Genomic DNA, 21,629 nt, shown 5'->3' on the forward strand with positions numbered 1-21,629 from the left:
TGCTATTCCTCTGAAGGGGCAGACAGAGCATTTTCTGTCTCCCTCTTCTTTCCCTCCCCCCCCCTTTCTCCTCTCTCCCCACTCTCCCTTCCCCTTCTCCATTCCTTCCCTTTCCCCAATAAAACTTACACTTAAGTTCTGTCTGTCTGGTGTGTTTGTCCCTCACCAGCCATGGAATCATTCAAGTGCCATATTATGACATAATTATGCTTATTAAACAAATGAGTCCTCTACAGCCATCAAAGCAAACACTTTTATATTTTTTGGGTTGAGTGCCACATGACTAAAGCTGTAAGATTTAAATAATGAAGATTGAGTTCCTGGAAGTGAAATCCTCAAGTCAAAGGAAAGTACTTTGAACACTTACATGCTGCATTATTGGCTAAGGATTAGAGTAGTTAGTTCTTCAACTTGTCAAACTTACCTTTTTGTCCACTTGGTATGTAAAATGACAACTCTGTGAGGGGTGTTTAATAAAAGTGAAATTTCTGAGAGTCTCAGATGTAGCTTGGAGGTGGAGTGTTGGCCTGGCATAACCTGGTCTCTGGGTTCGTCCCTAGCATCACAATTACTGAGTAAAGAGGCAGAGGCAGAAAGGGCAGCAGGCTACTGCTGCTCTGCTTGCTAGTCCAAGGAAGAAGGAAAGAGAGAGGGGGCAGGGGGACGGACGGAGGGAGGGAGGGGGAGAGGGAAGGAGGGGGAGGGAGGGAGACAGGAAGGAGGGGGAGAGAGGGAGGGAGGGGGTGGGGAGAGGAAGGGAGAGAGAGGGAGGGGGAGAGGAAGGGAGGGGGAGGGAGGGAAGGAAAGAAGAAAGGGGAAAGGAGTGAGAGAGAAAGGAAGGGAGGGAGGGAGGGAGGGAGGGAGAGAGGGATGGAAGGAGGGAGGAGAAGGGGAAGAAGAGCAAGGGAAAGGGAAGGGGAGAAGCAGGGCGGGGTCTGTTCTGCTGGCTTGTGAGACAGTTAGGAATTTGACTTTATTCTCATAGTGTTTATTACCCATGCTTTTAAAATGTGTCTCTTGTATAGAGAACATGTTTTATTTATTTATTTTTTAGTCTGCTGGGCAATCTGAATTTTAGCGTTCGTCCCTTTATGTTGCCAGGGTTTGATATTTCTTTGGTTTTTGTCACTTGCTGCAGTTCTTGTCACACTGTATCACTGAGACTTCTAAACTTTAGCTGCCTGTCTAGTCTGATGTCTGGGAAAGAAGTAGGAAGCCAGCTTCATCATTTCCCTTTCCGGTTAATGGCCTCCTCTCATTGAATATATTGCATCAATTTTATAACACTGAAAATGCAGACTGGGAGAGAGAACCAGTTCTAGAGCATATACTTAGCATGCATGTGGCTGTGGATTAGAGGAGCCCCAGCCCCAGAAGTCAATAAACCAATAAGTAATAAACATACTAACTCCTATGTCAGCTTATGTGTGGATGCTGACTGGCCTATTTCTATCTCTTGTTTTCTTTACTAAATCAAAGAACCCATCCTTCATTTTCACAATGATGTTTTAGCAATGTTTCTTCCATTGTATCTTTGAATACTTTTCTATTTTTTGTTATTTTAATATACTTTAAAATTGTGTGGGTTGGACAAATTGTTCAGCCAGTAAGGCAGTTAGTGCCAAGCCTAACTTCTGAGTTTTATCCAGAAGACTTAGGTGGTGGAGGGAGAGATCCACCCCTATCAAACTGTCCTCTGAGTGCCACATATGCACTCTGTCTATGGAGAACATTCTTATTCAAACCTCCACAAATTGTCATTTGTTTGCTTGATGATGTCATTCTGGTTGAGATGGGTTGTAGTCTAATTTGCATATCCCTGGTGGCTAAGGTTTAAAGTTGCTGACTTTTCTCATGTGTTTACTGGCCATTTTACATCACCTTCTGAGAATATTCTGTCCAATTAATTCATCCTCTCACTGATTGAAGTGTTTGTTTATTTCACATTTACTTTTTCAAAAGCTTTATATATTTTAGCTACTAATTTGTTGTCTGGTGTACAGCACTTTGCTTTATAGCTGTTCATGAATGATAAGCCAGCATTTTATTTACTAATATATCCATGTTATCATAAGAGATGATGTAAGCATGATTCTTACCATCGTGTGTTGACCTTTGCTGAGGTGGAGGACAGCTAGTCAAGGAAGTTACTATTTTGTCAACTAAAAACAGAAGCATTTCTTGGTTTTTAATTAGTGATGATCTTTAGCTATTTGATGACGTCCTACAAAGAGAAAACCCATTCATCAAATCAATTTTATAGGGTAAATGCACGAAGTTCAGACTCGTTTTGTCAATCAGAAAGTGTTGACTCAAAGCATATTTGGTTTAGGTTCATTCCCTGTAAATAAAGCATATGTAATCTCCCAAAGTTGGTGCATCCTTAATATGAATTTCTTAAGGATATTGATATTTATGATATTGGGAGTTTATAGTCCTTGAAAGGGTAACTGCCATAGTCATGGCTCGCAGCCTCTCCTGGCAGCTGTATCCAGCTGGTGCTCCACATTCCCTGCTACTTCTCACTGAGTGGAAACATTTAGGTCAATATTGATATAAAACTTGACGAACTTTGTTCTCTTGCAGCTTTGGTTCGCCTTTGTTAATGGATTTTCTGGGCAGATTTTATTTGAGCGCTGGTGCATCGGCTTGTACAATGTGGTAAGCATTCCCCTTCCCTATCTGATAGCACTCAGGACTTCGGGGGCATTCCTTCACTGTTTATGTCTGGGAAGTGTATCTAAGCCAATCATCTGTGTACTTAGCAGGCAGCACAAATATATCTTTAGGGCCTTTGTTGCTGTGACACATCCTGCAGAAGCCCAAACTCTCCACACATGGTTTCAATCATAGCAGATCATTCTTGAGTAGCCCCATGAAATTATTAACCCATATATCTTGGTAATAGACCCCTGGCTACCCCCTTGCTAAATGCCTCTGCAACATTTTCAAGTAAAAATGTCTGTCCTGCATCTAAACTCACTCCATCTTATAACTTTACTTCTGCACCCTGAAACATAGATATGGACAAAGGACATATGACCTAGTGAGCTTTTTGCCCTTCTTGGAAGAATGCCTTTAAATTCTGACTTCCCACTCCTTTAAGAACACTCAGCAGTGTCTTTGGTTTTTTTTTTTTTTTTTTTTTTTTTTGTTTGTTTGTTCTTGTTTTGTTTCGTTCTGTTCCATTACTTGATGCATAAACCCAAAAGCCAAAAATAAGTAAAAATTGTAAACTAAAATGCCTAGTTTTCTTGTTTCTCTGGCAGAAAGAACAAAGGGGCAGATGTGGCTAAGTGCCTTGGTGACTATAGTGGCTCACTATAGTGGCTCATCTCTTCGGTTGCTCTGCTCTCCCCTGCACTTCATGGAGTTTAAGCGCGGAAGTAGCTTTCCCAGGGAGGTGTAGGTGGAATGGAGGAAGTATGGCTAAAACAGCTCATGGTACTGTGTGTACTGGTGGCTGTTTAGTCACTGCCTCCAGCCACTTTTCTCAGTAGCTACCCTCTTGGCTATGAAACACTGAACACGCAGTGTGACCTGGGCCTCTGACTTATCAGTGAAAAGGATCAAGTATGTGATCTCAGACACTGGCCAGGCTGGGCTCCCCTTTTGATTTGAGCTGTGGTGGACAGTTAGTTGACTGTATTGCCCACTGCAGAGTGTACTACATGCTTGTGTAGGTCCACTAAAAGGTGAGCAGTAGAGAGGGGTGCTGAATTAACCACCGTCCCTACAGCCATGACTCAAGGGCCTCTCTTCTGTGTACTGGCAAGAGACTAGAGATATCTAGAGACTAGACAGGTAGACAGAAAGATAGATACATAAAAAATAGATAGCTAGAGAGTAGTGATAGCTAGAGACTAGACAGATAATGGATAGAGAATATGAATAGCTAAAGAAGTCACACAGAAGCCCATGCCACACACTTAGCTCAAACATGAAGTTGATTCCCTGGGAGGCTATACTTTAGAGTTAAGAGTTAAGGACAGCCTAAGATGCATATCGCCATATGGGATGAGTAGGGTTTAGCCCTTTTTCATGCTCAGGTTATGAGGGCAGGATGGTTTTCTTAGCTCTGGGTAGCTTTGGGAAATTCAAATTAAATCCTAAGAAATTTTAGGGGCTACCTGAGCCACATGAGCTGAAGGAGGCTGAAGGACAATGTTGATCAAAACATGGCCCATAGTCCACTCATAAGAAACACACACACACACACACACACACACACACACACACGGGTTTATTTTTCAAAACTACAGATCCCTGAGTCCACAGTCACTTAGTACAGAGTGCTTCAGTGATGTATGCCCTTTTGAAAGAATGTTCCAGGGGTGTTGTGCCTATGGAAGGTTGAGAACCACCACACCTTTAATGTGTAGGGTTGTGAGTGTGTTTTGTGTATACAGTGCCCACCAACCAATAGAATAGAGGATTCTGTAGTATGCAGATCTGTTCTGAGGTAAATTGATCCTAGGTTACCAGAGTCCATAGAATAGTTATTAAAGTGGATGCTGGGACATGATAGAAGTGCTAGGGTGTGCTTGGGGTAATGGAGGTGCTAGGTGCTCAGTATGCTAGGTGCTGGGCATACTGGGTGCTGGGCATACTAGGGTGTTGGACGTGCTAGGTGGGGGCATGCTAAGTGCTGGGCATACTGGGTACTGGGCGTGCTAGAGTGCTGGGCATGCTAGGTGCTGGGCACGCTAGGTGCTGGGCATACTGGGTGCTGAGCTTACTAGGGTGCTGGACATGCTAGAGTGGGAGCATGCTAGGGTGGGGGCATGGTTGGGGTGCTGGACATGCTAGATGCTTATCATGCTAGGTGCTGGGCATGGTAGGTGCTGGGCATGCCAGGGTGCTAGGCATGCCAGGTGGGGACATGCTAGGTGGGGGCATGCTAGGGTGCTTGGCATGCTAGGGTGCTGAGCATGCTAAGGTGGGGGCATGCTAGGTACTGGGTATGCTAGGCACTTTGCATGCTAGGGTGCTGGTCAGAAAGGTGTTTCTACTTGTACCAGGAATTCCAGGAATTTCTCACACCACAAGTTCAAAACCTTTTGAGAACATGAAGGAATTTTCACTCATTTGTGGATGTCATGAGAAAGTATCATAGGCTGAATACTTTATAGAGAAAACAGGCTTAGCTAGTCACAGTCTAGGAAGCTGAAGGTCCAACTTTTAGCCAGCCATGTTTGTTCAGCCCTAGTGAACCCTTCACCTCATCCCTTGGCACTAGACCCTGCCTCCTAAAGGTCCCCATCACCCCAGCAACCCCACATTGAAGACCAAGCCTCCAGTCATGGACTCTCTGGAAAACATATTTAGATCATAGCCAAATTATAGCAGATTTCTCCATGGCAATTGAAAAAAATGAAATGAAAGTTATAAAAAGGAACACAAAGAACTCCTAGCTATTCTTTGCTTGGATTAGTCCATTTTTAGCCTTTGCTCCCATTTGCTCTCTCTCTCTGTATGCATGTTCCCTCCTACACGTGCATGCACACACACCTACTCTGAACCAACTAGAGTACACGTCTCATTTCAGTGTAGAGTTGCTAAGACTGTGTGGAACTACAGTGTGATGATCAAACAGAAAAGCTGGAGCACAATGCTGTTCTCAAATCCATCCTTAATCTTGCAGTTATTGTCCCAGCAATGTCCAATAATGCAACTTGGTTCCAGTCCACAGTCAGAGACCTTTTACAAGGGGTGGCCTATGAGATGTGAAACACTTGCAGTATTTCTTTCCCGCTTTTCCTCCTCTTGTGCCATTTTTTTTTAAAAAAGTTTGACTCCTCCAAGCTAATGTACATTGTTGCTTCTCAGTTTGCCACAGCCCTTTAGACAGAATGAAATACTTGATTTTTGCATGACTCTAAATACTGAACTGACTATGTCTCATTAGATTCTCATTCTGTTAGTCGCTTGCCTGTGATTGCACTTTCTGGGGCTTCAGTTGCTGAAGCTTCATATGTACAGTTTCTGAGATTACCAAGAGATACCATCTCTCCGAAAAGTCCCTCATCCTCTGGCTCTACAGTCTTTCTGCCCTCTCTTCATTCATGTTCCCTGAGGCTCGGGTGCAGGAGTGTTTTGTAGGTGTAGTCATTAGGACTGGCCTCCACAACTATGCATTGTGATTGGTTGTAGTTTCCTGTAAATGGTCTCCACTGATTACTCAAAGAATTTCCCCTGATGAGAGGTGAGAACTATACAGGCAAGAATAAGGACAAATATTTAGACTGTAGTTAGGGATTGTGCTGGTGTAGTTAAGTGGCAGTTGTAGGTTCTCCTCCAAGATCCGTAATTTCATTATCCCTAGGAAATTGGCTAGGTTTCCAGTACCAGACATGATGTCCATCTTGTTGAGTGGAGCTTAAGTCCAAAAGCTGTCAAGATATGTGTGTCACTGCTGCAGCTCATGAGACCTCAACCTTACACCAAGAACTACAGGTGACTAGGGATCATTGAGAGCAGGAGAAATCATCTTACCAGGGAAGAGAATTCCAACTGGATGTCTGGTATCAAGTGGTCAGCCTTAAAAACATACATACACGTAACATTATACAGACTACACTGGTCTGGTTGTATTTAGCAACACACACACACACACACACACACACACACACACACTGTTAACTATAACTGTTCCCAATTAAAGTTTAAACTTTATGATAGGTGTGTGTAGGAAAGCCATTGGGTGTGTTGAGCAGAGTCCATCTGAGCTGTTAGGTGTCTATTGATCATAAGCCCTTAGCATGAAGAACCGCACCAGAATGATAGTTTAACTTCCATTTCAGTTAAGCTTGAGGGTGTGGGGGGGGAACAGAACTTTTAAAGACTGCCAGAGAGAAACGCTTCCTGGGTTGCATTGATCCAGCTAACCATTATGTCATTTTCAGTGAGGAGATAACTCTAATATTACTTAAATAAAAAATTAATTCCGCTATTAAGCCAACATAACTTATAAAAGAAAACTATGAGCAGGCTTCACTTGTAGTTACAGACATTTAAATAAAATGTCAGCTAATGGGGCTTAGCTCTGTGTCAAAAGAGTGAAGTATTTGACAAAGCAAGGCTGATGTCACAGATATAAGAGTTTTAATTAAAAGGAAACCAATCTAACTATGTCATAAAGTGAATAAAAATGTGTTCCCATCAACAATTGAAGCAGTTCAGCTGGTATTCCCAAAATAAGACTTGGAGATATATGCTTGCAAAGATGCACATGCTGCCATCCACGACAAACTCCCAGTTGGTGGACTACACATCACAGCAGGGGGAATGACCATCATCATTGCAGAGTTAGGCATCATCTTACAGTTTTCAGCAACCACTAAATAAGTTAAACAGCCGCTACAAATATTAGGAAATCATGAGCAGCTTTAATGCTTATATAAATAATTATGCTACTGCAACAATGGTTGCATGAATATGGTCATATATGATCGCTTATCCAGAAAATCTGGGAGAAACAAAAAAAAAAAAAATACTAGAAATATGACAGAATTCTAAAAGAGCCTGATAGGGCATATTTTTTTTTCTGTCCTAGTAATCAGTAATTCTGTTTCTAAGTCTATGAACTATTTCTAAATTCTAAAGCTATTTCTATTTCAATGGGCTCCTAAAAACTGCAAACATAATAAGAACTCCTTTCAGAAAACACACTCATACATTGCTAGCTGGAGCAGCACATGCCCAAGTCCTAGCTACCTAACCTGAGAGACTGAGGCAGGGAGAATGATTTGGCCTCAAGATTTGTGGACCAGCCAGATAGCATAGTATGCTTCTGTCTCTCATGTATTTTAAAATTATAAATTACATAGTTGAAATTTTATGGTATCCATATGAAATGGCCCACTGTCATAATGAAAGACTAAGTCACCTGGGCCTCAAAACACCTCCTGTAATCCTGGCTACTGCAGAGGCTGAGGCTGGAGGATGTTAAACTTCACACCACCTGGGCTGTGGAGTGAGTTCAAGGCTGGCCCAGGCCACTTGGTAAGACCTGTCTCATAATTCAACAATAAAATAGAAGTAGGGCTGAGGATACAGCTCAGTGGTAGAGTACATGCCACTATGCACAGTCCCAGATGCCACTGCAAAAGAGCAAAGAAACAGAGACTTAAAACCAGGGTGTAGACAGAAGTGTACTATTTTCTTATATGGGAAGACTAAGTCACTCCAAAGGCATCAGTCCACAAGTTAATGTGTACATTTACGCGGTGTGAACAGGTCTGAGGAGTGCAAGAACAGTCATGTGGCGCTACAGATAGTCTAAGTGGAAATAAGGAGTACTTGAAAATAGATACACAACACATATTCAGAAGAGATTGTAACAGTCTGTGCTATCAGACTAGCTCTGGAAAGCACCATTAAGAACTGTATGTTTCTGACAAACCCAGTCAGAGATTCTAGAACTGGATTTCACTTCCAGAGTCTAGAACAACAGTATATCAGAGTCTAATAAACCTTAATGGTGATTTTTTTTTTTAAACTTTGTGGGAAAGTGTGAATTAATTGTGTTTTCACATCTGGTTCATTATCTGGGAAAAAGTGAATGCTTAGCCTATACCTCATAGAAAAATAAATTCCAAATACTTAAATGGGGAAAATAAAACCATGGGACTCCCCCAGCATGCTCCTAAAAACTATATGTAAACTCCAGGGTGGGAAAACTGTCCACATGTGGCACTCCAAAGCTCTTTTTTTTTTTTTTTTTTTTTTTTTTTTTTTGACCACTTAAAACTTAAAAACTTTTAGGTTGCAAAAAGAACCATTTGGGGAAGAAAAGAATCCAATAAACAACGAACACAACTTGAAGACCTAGCTGGGAACTCAAGGGACTCCAGATTCAGGGGTGGGGAGTGAGAAAGGACATAGCTAAATGTTGCCAGAAGAGGCAAATCCAGATGCTCAGCATTTGCAGACTCACTGGTAGTCAGGGAAATGTAAAAATTTTAGAGTAGAGTTAATATCTTGACTTTTTCAGACAAGAGAATAATAAACATAGAGTATAACCCCTGCCCATAGGAAAGCTGGCAAAAGATTACGCTTGTTCTTTGCGAAGGGAGACATAAAAAGTTGGAACTCTTTCTAGAATGCAAGCAGGCAACATCTTATAAAATTAAAACTATGCATTTCCTTCTATACCCAGCAGTTCTTCCTCCCAAGCATACTTGGGACCATATAATAAATGCTCGTTACATGTTCGTGGTAACAATAAAAAAAAAAAAGTTGGAATCAAAATGAATGCCTGCCAGTGGATTAATAACTCAAAAGTATGGCACTTCCCTGCTGTGAATTATTATGTAAACACTACAGAGCACTAAAAAGACTGCACTAGTGTTAAATCCAAGGGGCTTGAAGGACTTTCTGTGCTGTATTGTTTAGCAAGAAAATTATGATGAAGATAAATGTGTGTAATGTCTCCATTTTGTTAAAAAAAAAAAAAAGTGTCCCCAACTAGGCTGCATAGGTGAGTGCAGTATGCTTTAAGTAGTGTAAAAGTATGCTAGAACTTGCTGGGCTCTCTGCCAGTAATGAGGGGTGGAGAGGGCTTGAAGTGGATTGAAGAGATTCAAATAAGAGAGGAAAAGGGAAAGGTAGCAGAGTTTGTGCTGGTGTACACATGATGTACACTCACTTGGGAGAGTCACTGGCCTCACTCACCTGTCTGACCCCAGCAGCCTTGGGAAAGGTGTGTTGCTGGTCCGACTCTCAGTCTCCAGGTAACTGGAGTGGGTTTGACATTCTCTCGGAGGGGCTTGTTGGATTCCACGGCTGTAGCGCTGGCTGGGTTTGTGGGTATAGATTCCATCAAAACAGAGGATACATTACAGGCCAGTCTCTTTGAACTTGCCAGAACCAAGTGAGAGAGTGACCTCCATGCCCCAGACTGAAACAGCACATTCCTTTCAAACCCATCTTCAGCATCTGGCTTTATTCTGCAACGCAGAAACACAGGCACCGCTGACTCCTGAGGAGAACGTGTGAAAGTTGGCACCTCGGAGGCTCTACCTACCCAAGACTCGGTGCCCTAGAGTGTCTCTGTGGTCTTCTTTCATCTTTGTACTGTGTCCTCAGCCAGCCACATCCTTTGTATGCTATAAGTTTCCCCAAGATATGTTGTCAGTGCCTGAGAGTTTTAGAAGGGTGAGCTTCTCAAAGGAGGCACCAGGAGCACCTTTCTCCCCATCCAGCATCATCTTCTCAAATCCTGTAGGTCCCACACCCTGCAAGACCATACTCTGGTGCACTGAGTCCTTTTCTCACGATGGTGCAGTAACATCTGGCTGAGCAACTTCACTGGACCTCCCCCCCTTCACACAGTTGCACCCTGTCACTCTGTTGTCATGGGCCACCTCCTCTGCAGTAGACACAGGGTCTCAGAAACCTCCTGGCCTTTCTTCCTCTCTGTAGAAGTGTCTGGATTCTCAGTGTTCCACACATTGTCTGCCCTATCTCCTTCACAGTAAGTGACCACTGAATGAATAAATGAAGCAGATGTACCTCCTCGACTGTGAGGAGAGAATCGGGAGGAAAAATACAGCTCACACTAACAGAAAACACGCCACTCCCTGAGCTAACCGTAGTAGTGTGAGCACCGTCACTGCTGGTTCTACACAGGATGCCAGCTGTTCTCCACTGAGTTCTTAGCTCATCAGCAATTTATGTTTTTAGCATCCCGTGGGTTCGTTTACATGGATTAGAATATTTTTAAATGATTTTTAAATTTTTTTCTTTTCTTTAGTTTCTTTTGTTTTGTTTGGAGGATGTGTGGGGAGTTGTGAATCATGGAGTTTCGGGTTTGAACTTGACTAGAAGTTAGGTCATCATCCACAGGGCCGGAACACTGGCACGGTGTGAAGCCGAAGAGCTGTGTTAAATGGCCTATTGTCTCCACACAGATCTTCACCGCGTTGCCGCCCTTCACTCTGGGAATCTTCGAGAGGTCTTGTACTCAGGAGAGCATGCTGAGGTTTCCACAGCTCTACAAAATCACCCAGAATGCAGAAGGCTTCAACACTAAGGTACATGATGTGAAGAAACGGCTGTCACCTGTGAAAGGCACAGCCCTGCTTCCCTCTCAGCTCTGATTACTGTCCCATGAGACAAGTGGTCCTTGGCAGAGGGCACTGACATAGCCCCTCCACATCCAGCTCGTGATCCAGAGACAATCCCCTCAGGTTCAGCCAGTGCCTCCGTCCTTCTATTCACAGTTCTGGTATTCTGTGGGCAGCAGCATCTCATGCCTCTTTCCATTCTAATCAGCCATATACTTTCATGCCGCCCTTGTTAAGGCTGGCTACAAGCCTGACTTACTGGTTTTAACTCTGTGTGTGAGGTATGTGCATGCATGTGCATGGAGTGGGGGAGGTGTGCACAGGTGCTTGCAGGGGTCAGAGGAGACTGGATGTTTCCACCTGTCATTCTTCACCTTGGTTTTCGAGACAGGACCCTTGACAGAGCATGTGTGACCTCCAAGATGATTTAAAAAAAAAAAATGAATGGAAAGTTTTTTAAGCCATTAAGGAGGAAAAAATGAAAATTTGTATATAAAATGGGTTTTAATGTTCCCAACATGAGCAAACTTTTGGTTTTTACCATCCAGTTTTAACCTCCATCCCTTTTCTAAGTGATTATGAAGTATCCTCTTATGATGGGGAATACTCACACGTTGAGGCTCAGTTTTCAGATGTGACTAGATTGTGTGTTGTCTCAGTGCAGGTTTTGTACTGAAGTAATACTATCTGGAGATCATCCTGCAGTCTACATGTAAATAGGAGGAAACAGTTTTTGTTTTGTTTTTTGTCAGTATTTTTTTTTTTCAATTTGGGATTAACAATGCCCCTTGCTGAAGTGCCCATTCCATACCAGGAGCCTTCACAGCGCTCCTTCATCCCACACAGAGATGTGCTCTGATCCCCTGGTTTGTCTTCCTGCAGGTTTTTTGGGGTCACTGCATCAATGCCTTGGTCCACTCCCTCATCCTCTTCTGGCTTCCCATGAAAGTGCTGGAGCACGGTAGGTAATGCATCTATGATTTCAACTGCCAGCAAGGGACTTCGCCTCCTGCGAGGCCAGCATGTGTACTGTTTCCCCCAGTTGTTCACCCTGTGAGATTAACCATAGTCGGATCACCCAGCAGGGGGTGGTTCCAAATCTGTAGCATGCAAGTCCTGTCAGTTCTGGCATTTTCTTTGAAATTGCTATATAAATACTAGAAACTCCACCCTCAGTTTGTGACAACCGAGTCTTTGACCTTGAGGGAACATTTATGTCTCTTCCTCATGAATTTAAAATCCTATTACTTACTAAGCTCTCTGCATCAAGTCCCTGATACCCGTAGGCACAGTCACTCAGGTCTTACAAAGTTAACCCCATCCCATGTTTTCTGAGAGTGTTTTCCTTGACACACACCTCTGAAGTTGTGGATGATTCTCCAGGTTGGCTTTCGTCCCATTAGTCCCTCTGCACAGGGGTAGCCTGTGCTAGTTCGCACTTCTTGATAAAAACATGCCATAAAAAATGTCATCCCTGTCAAATGATCATAAGCGCCCCGGGAAAATATAATTGATGATGTTGGCTAGTCAGGGCCCTGGATTTTCCAAAGGACCTAGGACTATAAGGTTTGCAAGCTGTTCCTGTCAGTGTGCTCTGTGTGTCACACAAGAATGGCTCAGCAAACTGATGCTCTCTGACCTATCCCACAGCGTCAGAAGGGGTACAGACAGCTGTTTGTGTTCTGTGTGCTTTTCGTCCACACACATCACAGCTCCTTTTCTTTAGAAGGCCCTTAAGTATTTAGACCAGAAAATGAAGTTGGCTGCCTCTACACCCCCACCCGCAAAAAGACCATCGTGGCAAAGTAGTTTTCTTCGGACTCTATAGCCCTTTTCACTTCATCTTTATTTGCTGTGGATTCAGTTTCTGATGGTTCTTTAAATAAGAGTTTATGAGTAGAAGAGCCTGGGCTGTGGTTTTGTTTCTGAAGCTGTGGCATGTTGGTGTCAGGAGTGGCTGTCCTCATTGCAGGATAGACTTGTGATAAGAGTGGCGTGCTTTGGAGCAGAAGAGCACGTGGCACCTGGTGTTTGTGAGTCAGGCTTGTACTCATGTCGAGATGGCCCTAGAAGGGTTTGCCTTCCAGCTTGCACAGTTTCAGATGGTCGTTTATGCGTTACGGGGTGACTCTCTAAGGCTTGAGCTTGTGGCGTGCAGGTGGTGGCAGCATTGCTACTGCTTGCCTAGATTCCATCACTCCCCAAATGTGGCCTATGATTAAAAGTCGACATGCACACACTTCTAGCAGATGCCACCAAGTGAATTTAAAGTTAGGTTCTGCCTCCCTTATCTATTACTCCAGGTTCTATCATTTGCCTGGAAGGCAAAGAATAGGATACTGGGATTTTGCATTTGTTGTCACTGTCATCATTGGTGTCATTTGATAAATTTCTAGCATAAGAGTTTTATCAGAGTTGCAAATAGCCTATAAAGTCACAGTGTTGGGGGGAACTAAATGACACATATTAGGTATTTTAGCATGGGGCCATTTTTGTTCTTTTTGATCTAATTTCTCTGACAAAGTACTTGACTACTTTTGAACTAATTTGTTAAGTTTCTCACTTAGTTAGAAGTAGGAATTATTAATACCACAGACCATATGCACTCATGATTTCATTACTCAGGAACAATGCTAGGTTTCAAGGGTGAAAGATAAACTTAGGGACTAGCAAGATGGCCTAGCAGGTAAAGGTGTTTGCTGCTAAGCTTGATGACCCAAGTCCAATCCACTGAACCCACATGTCAGAAGGATAAAACTGACCCCCACGGTGTCTCCTTTGACTTCCACATCCTGTGGTGCGCATTCCACATGCACACAAAATAAATAATAAGTGTACTTTCACAAAACAAAGGTAAATGTTCACATGTAGGCTGTGTGTCTTTCCTTTTAAAAGTTGATACTCTAGTGAGGGGATTTAGATTCAAACAAGGAAGATTCTAGTACAAGGTAGAAAATAACTATCTCAAATAAAGTGGGGGTAGAGCATCATGACTGAACACAGCTTCGGAGACCATTTCCTATTTCTACCTTTAAAGGAGGCCAGACTCAGGTTTAGCTGTGAACCCGAGTAGCATTCAGTTATGCAGGAATGGCAGGAGATCCAAAGTGGGAGGATGGGCTGTTTCTAGTTCCCTGGAGTCGCTGTATGGAAATTCTACCCCCAAGATGATGTAGGAGATGGGGGCACTGGGGTGGCAAGGCCATGAGACTGGAGCCCTCGTGAGTGTTGTACTCTTGTGGAAGAGACCGGGGAGTGTCCTCCTTCGTGTGAGAATGCAAAAGGAAGAGCCCTCTGTGAGGAATGAAGCCTCTGCCCCCTCAGCAGTTGCCTTGAGCTTGGACTGTGAGGAAGACATTTACGTTGGCTGTCACAGTCTGTGATATCATCAGTGGACAGTGTCATCTCCCCCTCCCCTCCTCAAGCCCTGTGACCCTGTAAATGAGAGTGTGCTTGCACATGTCCAGAATCCTATGTGGAAGGCTGAGCTGCAAGGTGACTACAGCATAAAGGGAAAGGTGGTGTCTGGATGGGGCAGCGGGCCAAAGAACTGGGAACAGGACTCTGGTCACCATTATGCAATGAGACATTTTCTTATTGAAGGACTGGAGCTAGGACTATTTTTCCCACCCTCTCTTCTTTCTTCCATCCCTTCTTTCCTTTCTTCTTCTTCCTTTTCCTTCCCTTCCCTTCCCCCTCCCTTCTTCCATCTCTCCATTTCCTTCCCTTTCCTTCCTTTCCCTTTCTTCTCCTCCCTCCCTCCATTCCTCCCTCCATCCTTCCCTCCCTCCTTTAAGCCTTCCTTCCTTCCTCTCTCCCTCCACCTGTAACTCCAGTTCCAGAGTGTTTTGTGCCACCGACTTCCTTGGGGACTTGCTCTCCTATATACAAAACTATACAGAAAGAAACACACACAATTAAACAGCAATAGTAGTAATTATAATAATAATAAATCCATGATTATAATAGCAGTAATCATAGTAACTTCTCCATCACCAAGAGTGAAGGAACATGGCAGGAACAATCCAGGGTGCTGTCCAAAGCTAAGGACCCTATTTAGCACCAGGTGCCTTCAGGGTCGCCTTCCTCCTTCCTCAGCTGCTTCCTGAAGCCATTCCTCAGCCTCACCCCTACTCACAATCCTGAGGAACCTTTGTTTGACCAGGGCTAAGGTCTCTATAGTGGGTTTGCATCTTCTTATGCTACCACGAATTATGTCACAATCAGTGAGTTTTATTATAAAATTCTCTTTCAACCTGGCAAAAGGCTCAGATATCCACCAGCCCTATTCATTTTAGTCAAGTCGATGTGATCTAGGGAAGAAATACTGGGAAGGTGTGGGCAGGTCGTTCATTTTCCAGGATGTGCCCAAGAATTTTCCCTTTGCTTGTTTTTGCATGGTTTTGGATAGACTTTCAAAGCAGTCTTGTTGGTGGAGTTCATGGTGACTCATTCCAAGTTTCAAAGTAAATTTTTCCTCTCAGGCAAATCAGTAAATCAGATTCCTCTCGACAGTCCCACCATCAAGCTCCCAGTGTGACTTACCTAGCGCCCCCACCCTTGGGTCTGAAACTTTCTGTAGGTTAAGATTATGGATGGCACCGCCTCAGGTCCCACGACCCAAGGCCTTGTTGGCTGCTCTCAGACTTCCGCCCGCATTTTTAGTCTATCCAGTTGAGCAGCTCTCCTTGAGTGGAATTTGGCCATTGGCAAAAGAACATAACATTAATTTTGATTTGAAAAAGATTTTTTTCTGATTTTCCTTGATGAAATGTATAAAGGAAGAAATGAGAAGAAGGAATACATTTCCCAGAAGAGAAAATTTCCATTAAAATATTTATGCTGGCTAGTTTGTTTGTTTTTTATTTTGTTTTTGTTTTGGCTTTGGCTTTTGGTTTTCAACTTGACACAAGTGAGGGTCATCTGGGAAGAGGGAAACTCGGCTGAGAAAATGTCTCTATGGGAGTAGCCTGTAGGGAAGTCTTTGTGTTTTTGTTGATGCTTGATATGAGAGGTTCCCCAGCCTACTGTGGGCAGTGGCATCCCTGGACAAGTGGTCCTGAGATATAAGAAAGGGAACTGAATGTGACCTTGAGATCGAGCCAGTAAGCAGCATCCCCTCATGGTCCCTGCTTCAGTTCTGAAGCCCAGGTTCAAGCCTTGAGTTCCTGCCCTAACTTCCCCTTTGATGTACTGTGATCAGAGCCTGTACACCAGCATGCCCTTTCCTCTGCCACTTGCTGTAGGTTGTGATGTTGCATTAGAGAACTAAACTCTAGCATTGACCTCAGTTTCCCAGAATCCACAGTGGAAATAATCACTCACTTTTACAAAGAAAATGTAGATCCCTAAATATTGAGACTGGTTAAGAAACAGGGCTTTTCAACATTGGAGAACCCAGTTATGTGCTCTTTAACAAGTGTGTTACTACTGTGAGATCGGGCCTGTGGCACATGCTATAAAATGATGCTGTTGATGATGCTAGCCCGTGGTGGTTATGGCTGCCGCTGTTACTGTGAATACTGATGTGCATTCTGTAAACCCTAAAGACTTGTTTCACACCGAGCTGGATTTAGGCAAGTCTGCCTAATCACAGCATTCTGTGAGCTCTTAAATTCAATTGCACTCCTTTATGTTGCTATGAAACAGAGGTATGGGTGCATTCTCTAAGCCAGGAAACTCCCAAAGACTAGAGAGGCACTCTCAGCCAGGGAAGGCTTGAAGAGGGAGGTCCAGGTCAGATGTGGCGTAGACCAGAGGGAGGCATGTACCTATGTGAAGCAAAGAGTGTTATGTCAACATTCCAAGATTCTGTTCTTGTAGTTTGGCAAGGAGCTCAAGGGAGGATCTTCAGCCAGGATGCAGTCCACTCGGATGTTCATTGGTCAGGGATGTGCGCTGGTCAGGGGTGTGCACTGGTCAGGGGTGTGCGCTGGTCAGGGGTGTGTACCAGTCAGAGGTGTGCACTGGTCAGGAGTGGTGTGCCCCGGTCAGGGGTGTGCACTGGTCAGGGGTGTGCACTGGTCAGGGGTGTGCACTAGTCAGGGGTGTGCACCGGTCAGGGGTGTGCACTGGTCAGGGGTGTGCACTGGTCAGGGGTGTGCACCGGTCAGGGGTGTGCACTGGTCAGGGGTGTGCACTGGTCAGGGGTGTGCGCTGGTCAGGGGTGTGCGCTGGTCAGGGGTGTGCGCTGGTCAGGGGTGTGCGCTGGTCAGGGGTGTGCGCTGGTCAGGGGTGTGCACTGGTCAGGGGTGTACCCTGGTCAGGGGTGTGCGCTGGTCAGGGGTGTGCACTGGTCAGGGGTGTGCGCTGGTCAGGGGTGTGCACTGGTCAGGGGTGTGCACCGGTCAGGGGTGTGCACTGGTTAGGGGTGTGCACTGGTCAGGGGTGTGCACCGGTCAGGGGTGTACCCTGGTCAGGGGTGTGCACTGGTCAGGGGTGTGCACCGGTCAGGGGTGTGCACTGGTCAGGGGTGTACCCTGGTCAGGGGTGTGCACTGGTCAGGGGTGTGCACCGGTCAGGGGTGTGCACTGGTCAGGGGTGTGCACTGGTTAGGGGTGTGCACCAGTCAGGGGTGTGCACTGGTTATGGGTGTGCACTGGTCAGGGGTGTGCACTGGTCAGGGGTATGCACTGGTCAGGGGTATGCACTGGTCAGGGGTGTGCACCAGTCAGGGGTGTGCACTGGTTATGGGTGTGCTAACTATATGCTTTCTGTGCTCTTGGCACTCTCTCTGGCTTTAAGCCCTTGATCCAGCAAAAGCTGTTCCTCCAGAGAAGGCTAATTCTTGAGGGTGACTGGTGACAAGCCCTCAGTAGCGAGGCCTAGGCATCCCGTCATCAGACTGTATGCACCCATCTTCTTCCTTATGTCAGCTAGGGCCCGTGCTCTAGTCACCAGGGGACACTGCTTTTGTCCTAACCCGCTGACATCATTCAGACTTCCCAATCCTAAACATGTTCAGGGCACCTTAACCATGTCTTTCTGGGAGAACCCTTGAAGGTTCGGACCCATATTTTGCCCTTTCCTCCTGAAAGTTCCAATGGGATCCTCCATGGAATTTTCCTGTGTACACATCTGGCCCATGATCTCAGTTGTAAGAAAGTCTTGAACAACATGACAGCCATGATTATTTTCATCTATCAAACAGGCAGATATGTATTTTTTATTTGGGGTGGTGCTGGATGAACCTAGGATCTTGTTCATATTAGACAAGTTCTCTACCGCTGAACGACATTCTTGGCTCTCCTTTTACTTTTTCCTTTTTTGGATTCAGAAGTAGGGTCATGATAATTTGGTCAGAGTGGCTCTGGTTTCTGTTCTCACTCTATAATGCCTTGAAGCTTTCAATCTTGCCTCTGCCTCCCAAACAGCTGAAATTATAAGCCTGGGCCACTAATACGCACATTCTCACTGTATACCTTAGAAACCCCATGAGGGCAGTATGCCACTCAAGGAGGGCAAGGTGGCTGAGCTAATGGCACGTGCTCTTTTGGTGGGAAGGAGATAGCTCTGTCCATGAAAGACTGAAGGAGGAGGGCACAGCCAGTGAGGTCACCTCACAATGTAGGTGACAGCCACCCATTTGGATCTGTGTGAGGGTCACACATCAGAACGTCCACCTATTTGTCCTGAGCCCTTCCTTCCTAGGCAGATGGAGGATAACATAAAAGCTTTCGTCTGCATCCGTTACTAGCTGATATGACTGCCAGCCTTCTAGACCATTCTTGTGTGTGCTTAGAGAGGTCTGTGGGTTTTTGTGAAGTCAATGTGAACTAGGGAAATGGACTTAAGGCTGGGCACTTCGCTCTCCCCCACGGGGATCTCTGAGTGTGAGTACCTTCCTTTATGGCAGTGGTTTCCATATTTGCATGCTGTACTGCACCCGGTCCCAACAGTCAGGCTCAGTACCACAGGTTCAAACACAGCCCCTGAGTTCACCCTCAGCTTCCACCCCAGCAGGGGAGGATCAGTACAGTAGTTTGTACTGTCCTCACTTCTATTCATAACTGTTGGCAAGATTTCTTCAGGGGCCCCATCCAGGTACCAGAGGCTGGGAAATGTCCATTATCTGTGCACCAGAAATAAAAAGGAAATCTGTCTGTGGCCACACTGATCCTTGGTGTCGCCATCAAGTTTACCTTTTCTCCTTTTTAACTTCCCTTTTAAAGTCTATTCTTAGTAAACACAAGGGGGAAAAGATATTGAAATTTGAGTTCTGTGTCCTTAACTTCATCCAGCTGAGATGGCAAGAACAAGAAGAAAACCCAAAAGCTTATGTAACGGGGAACTTAACCCAGCGCCGTTGTGAATGTAATTATAATCGCTAACACTTGTATAAACCCTTCTTCTTCGAGAGTACTTTCCAACATTTCATACCCCTCTCTGTCAAGAAGGGGAAGGAAATAAATGTCTTCTTTATGAATTTGTCGTTGGAGGCAGAAATAACGACACCGGCGATGGCGATAGTGGAGCTATGTCCGCAGGTTTGCTGCTGAGAGTTTATTTGTGAAAGTTATCTGAATCCTGGACAGTATCTCTGCTCTGGACATACACCCAGGAGTAGCAAGCTGTCTGTAGCCTCTCTGGAATCTTAAGAGGCCCAGAGGCTTAGGCAGGGGGTGGGAGCCTGCCTGAGAGTCTGGAGTCTGCTCTGCTCTGCTCTGAAATTGTTCTGCTGGAGGTTTCGAAGCAGAGAGAGAGAAGGCAGTGGGGACTTGGCATTGGTTCCAACCAAAATGTCTTGGCAAACGCTCTTATGGCAGGAGAAGAGGCCCATGTTCCTGACTCCTCCCTAATGCCTTCTGCAGGACAAGATGGCCGTGGCTGTCGCTTCAGCTGCCCCCTGGTTCTCACTGCAACAGAAGTACACATATATATATCTCCCATCTGGTTTCATGATTCCTACATCCTGTCTTTTCCAGCCATACAGCACCGTGCTATGACATTTTGCCTTTTGTCAGAGCATTCCTGAATGTTGTGGCTTGGCTGGGTAATGATGTGATGTTTTTTAATGAACATTTAATTTCAATGGCGTCTTTGTGAAGAGTCATCAGTCTCCCCTTTGGAATATTCTAAAGAGGTCCCCTGATCAGTTTGTCTGTTCAGAAAATGAGACATACTTTTCTTACAAATCGTGGCTTTTCCCACCACAGTTTTCAAAAAAACAATTGCATACAACATTTTAGGAACTGTTCCTACTAAATACAGAAGCCAGTGTGGTTTTGTCTTAGTTGTCTGCAAAAGTCTGCTTCTGTAGTGACTGCCTCCGGACCTCATTTGTCTAAGCCTACGTTATGCTGGCCCCTGAGCCCAATGTAAAAATTGCCAACAACATGTGTCTGGAAGAACAGACTCACAAGCTTGTGTCGGGCACCTCTTGACACCTCAGACTGTCTGTGTCTCAGAGAGTGGCCTGCTCTCCAGGACAGCTCTCCTCCCGTGTATGGCCTGAGCACCGTCACGACAGTGGGGCTATCCCATACCCCTGCAGATCAGTCTGGGTGTGACTCAGCAGGGTTGAATTTTTTATTCACCCTATGGGAAGCATTCAGTGGGCTTTAGGAATAGATGATGAATGTTCTCTTTTCCCAGGCATGTCCTCCCTCCTCCTCAGGCCAGTCCTCCCTCTCCCAGGCCTGTCCTCCCTCCCCCAGGGCTGTCCTCCCTCCTCCTCAGGCCAGTCCTCCCTCTCCCAGGCCTGTCCTCCCTCCCCCAGGGCTGTCCTCCCTCCTCAGGCCAGTCCTCCCTCCCCCAGGGCTGTCCTCCCTCCTCAGGCTAGTCCTCCCTCCCCCAGGGCTGTCCTCCCTCCTCAGGCCAGTCCTCCCTCCCCCAGGCCTGTCCTCCCTCCTCAGGCCAGTCCTCCCTCTCCCAGGCATGTCCTCCCTCCCCCAGGCCTGTCCTCCCTCCCCCAGGCATGTCCTCCCTCTCCCAGGCCAGTCCTCCCTCCCCCAGGCATGTCCTCCCTCCCCCAGGCATGTCCTCCCTCCTCTCTCTGATCAGTCCTCCCCATCTCTGAGAGCTGTCTTCCTTCCTCTCAGATTAGTTGTTCCTATTTATTTTATATGTGTGCATAAGTGTGGACTGTAGTCTAAGCCCTCTGAATTAGACAAATGCTTTGCATTTTTAAGTCCTGGAAATATTGATACTGAAGGAGATTCAGAGTTGAGTGTGTTTTGCACACGTGTGATTCCGACACTGGTGAATCTGAAGCAAGTGTCAAAAGCTTGATGCCAGCCAGGCTACAGCAATACCCTGTTTCAAAACACAAGCAAAACAATGAGGGGGGATGGGCGGTGGAACTCAGTGGGGAGCACTTGTCTAATGTGTGTAAAGCAGCACCATGGATAAAAGAGACAAAGTCAGGCCAGATGTGGTAGTATATGCCAGCATTTGGGGATTGTCCTGATGCACAAACAACAAAAGCTATGAGACCACAACTGCAGGCTTTGGGTTTTGGCTTGGTCTTTCTCTCCATCTGACTCTCCCACCTGGCCAGAGTTTTTTCTAGGTTCCCCCACAACTTAGTGTAGACAGAAAATCAAGGCTCCAGATCACTGC

The 21,629-nt window shown here is 45.3% G+C and overlaps 1 protein-coding gene across 3 annotated transcripts in view; it reads left to right on the forward strand.

Annotated features, from left to right (window-relative positions):
* The window catches only part of Atp8a2 (ATPase phospholipid transporting 8A2), a 515,396-nt gene that overhangs the window by 367,502 nt on the left and 126,265 nt on the right, over nt 1-21,629 (forward strand). For all 3 annotated transcript variants that reach the window (XM_051195581.1, XM_051195585.1, XM_051195582.1), the window contains exons 28-30: nt 2,587-2,661; nt 10,914-11,036; nt 11,952-12,030. In XM_051195581.1, the coding sequence (XP_051051538.1) occupies nt 2,587-2,661; nt 10,914-11,036; nt 11,952-12,030 (277 nt within the window). The remainder of the gene's footprint in view (nt 1-2,586; nt 2,662-10,913; nt 11,037-11,951; nt 12,031-21,629) is intronic.

Source organism: Phodopus roborovskii, unplaced genomic scaffold (assembly GCF_943737965.1).
Source record: "Phodopus roborovskii unplaced genomic scaffold, PHOROB, whole genome shotgun sequence".
Taxonomy (NCBI): domain Eukaryota; kingdom Metazoa; phylum Chordata; class Mammalia; order Rodentia; family Cricetidae; genus Phodopus; species Phodopus roborovskii.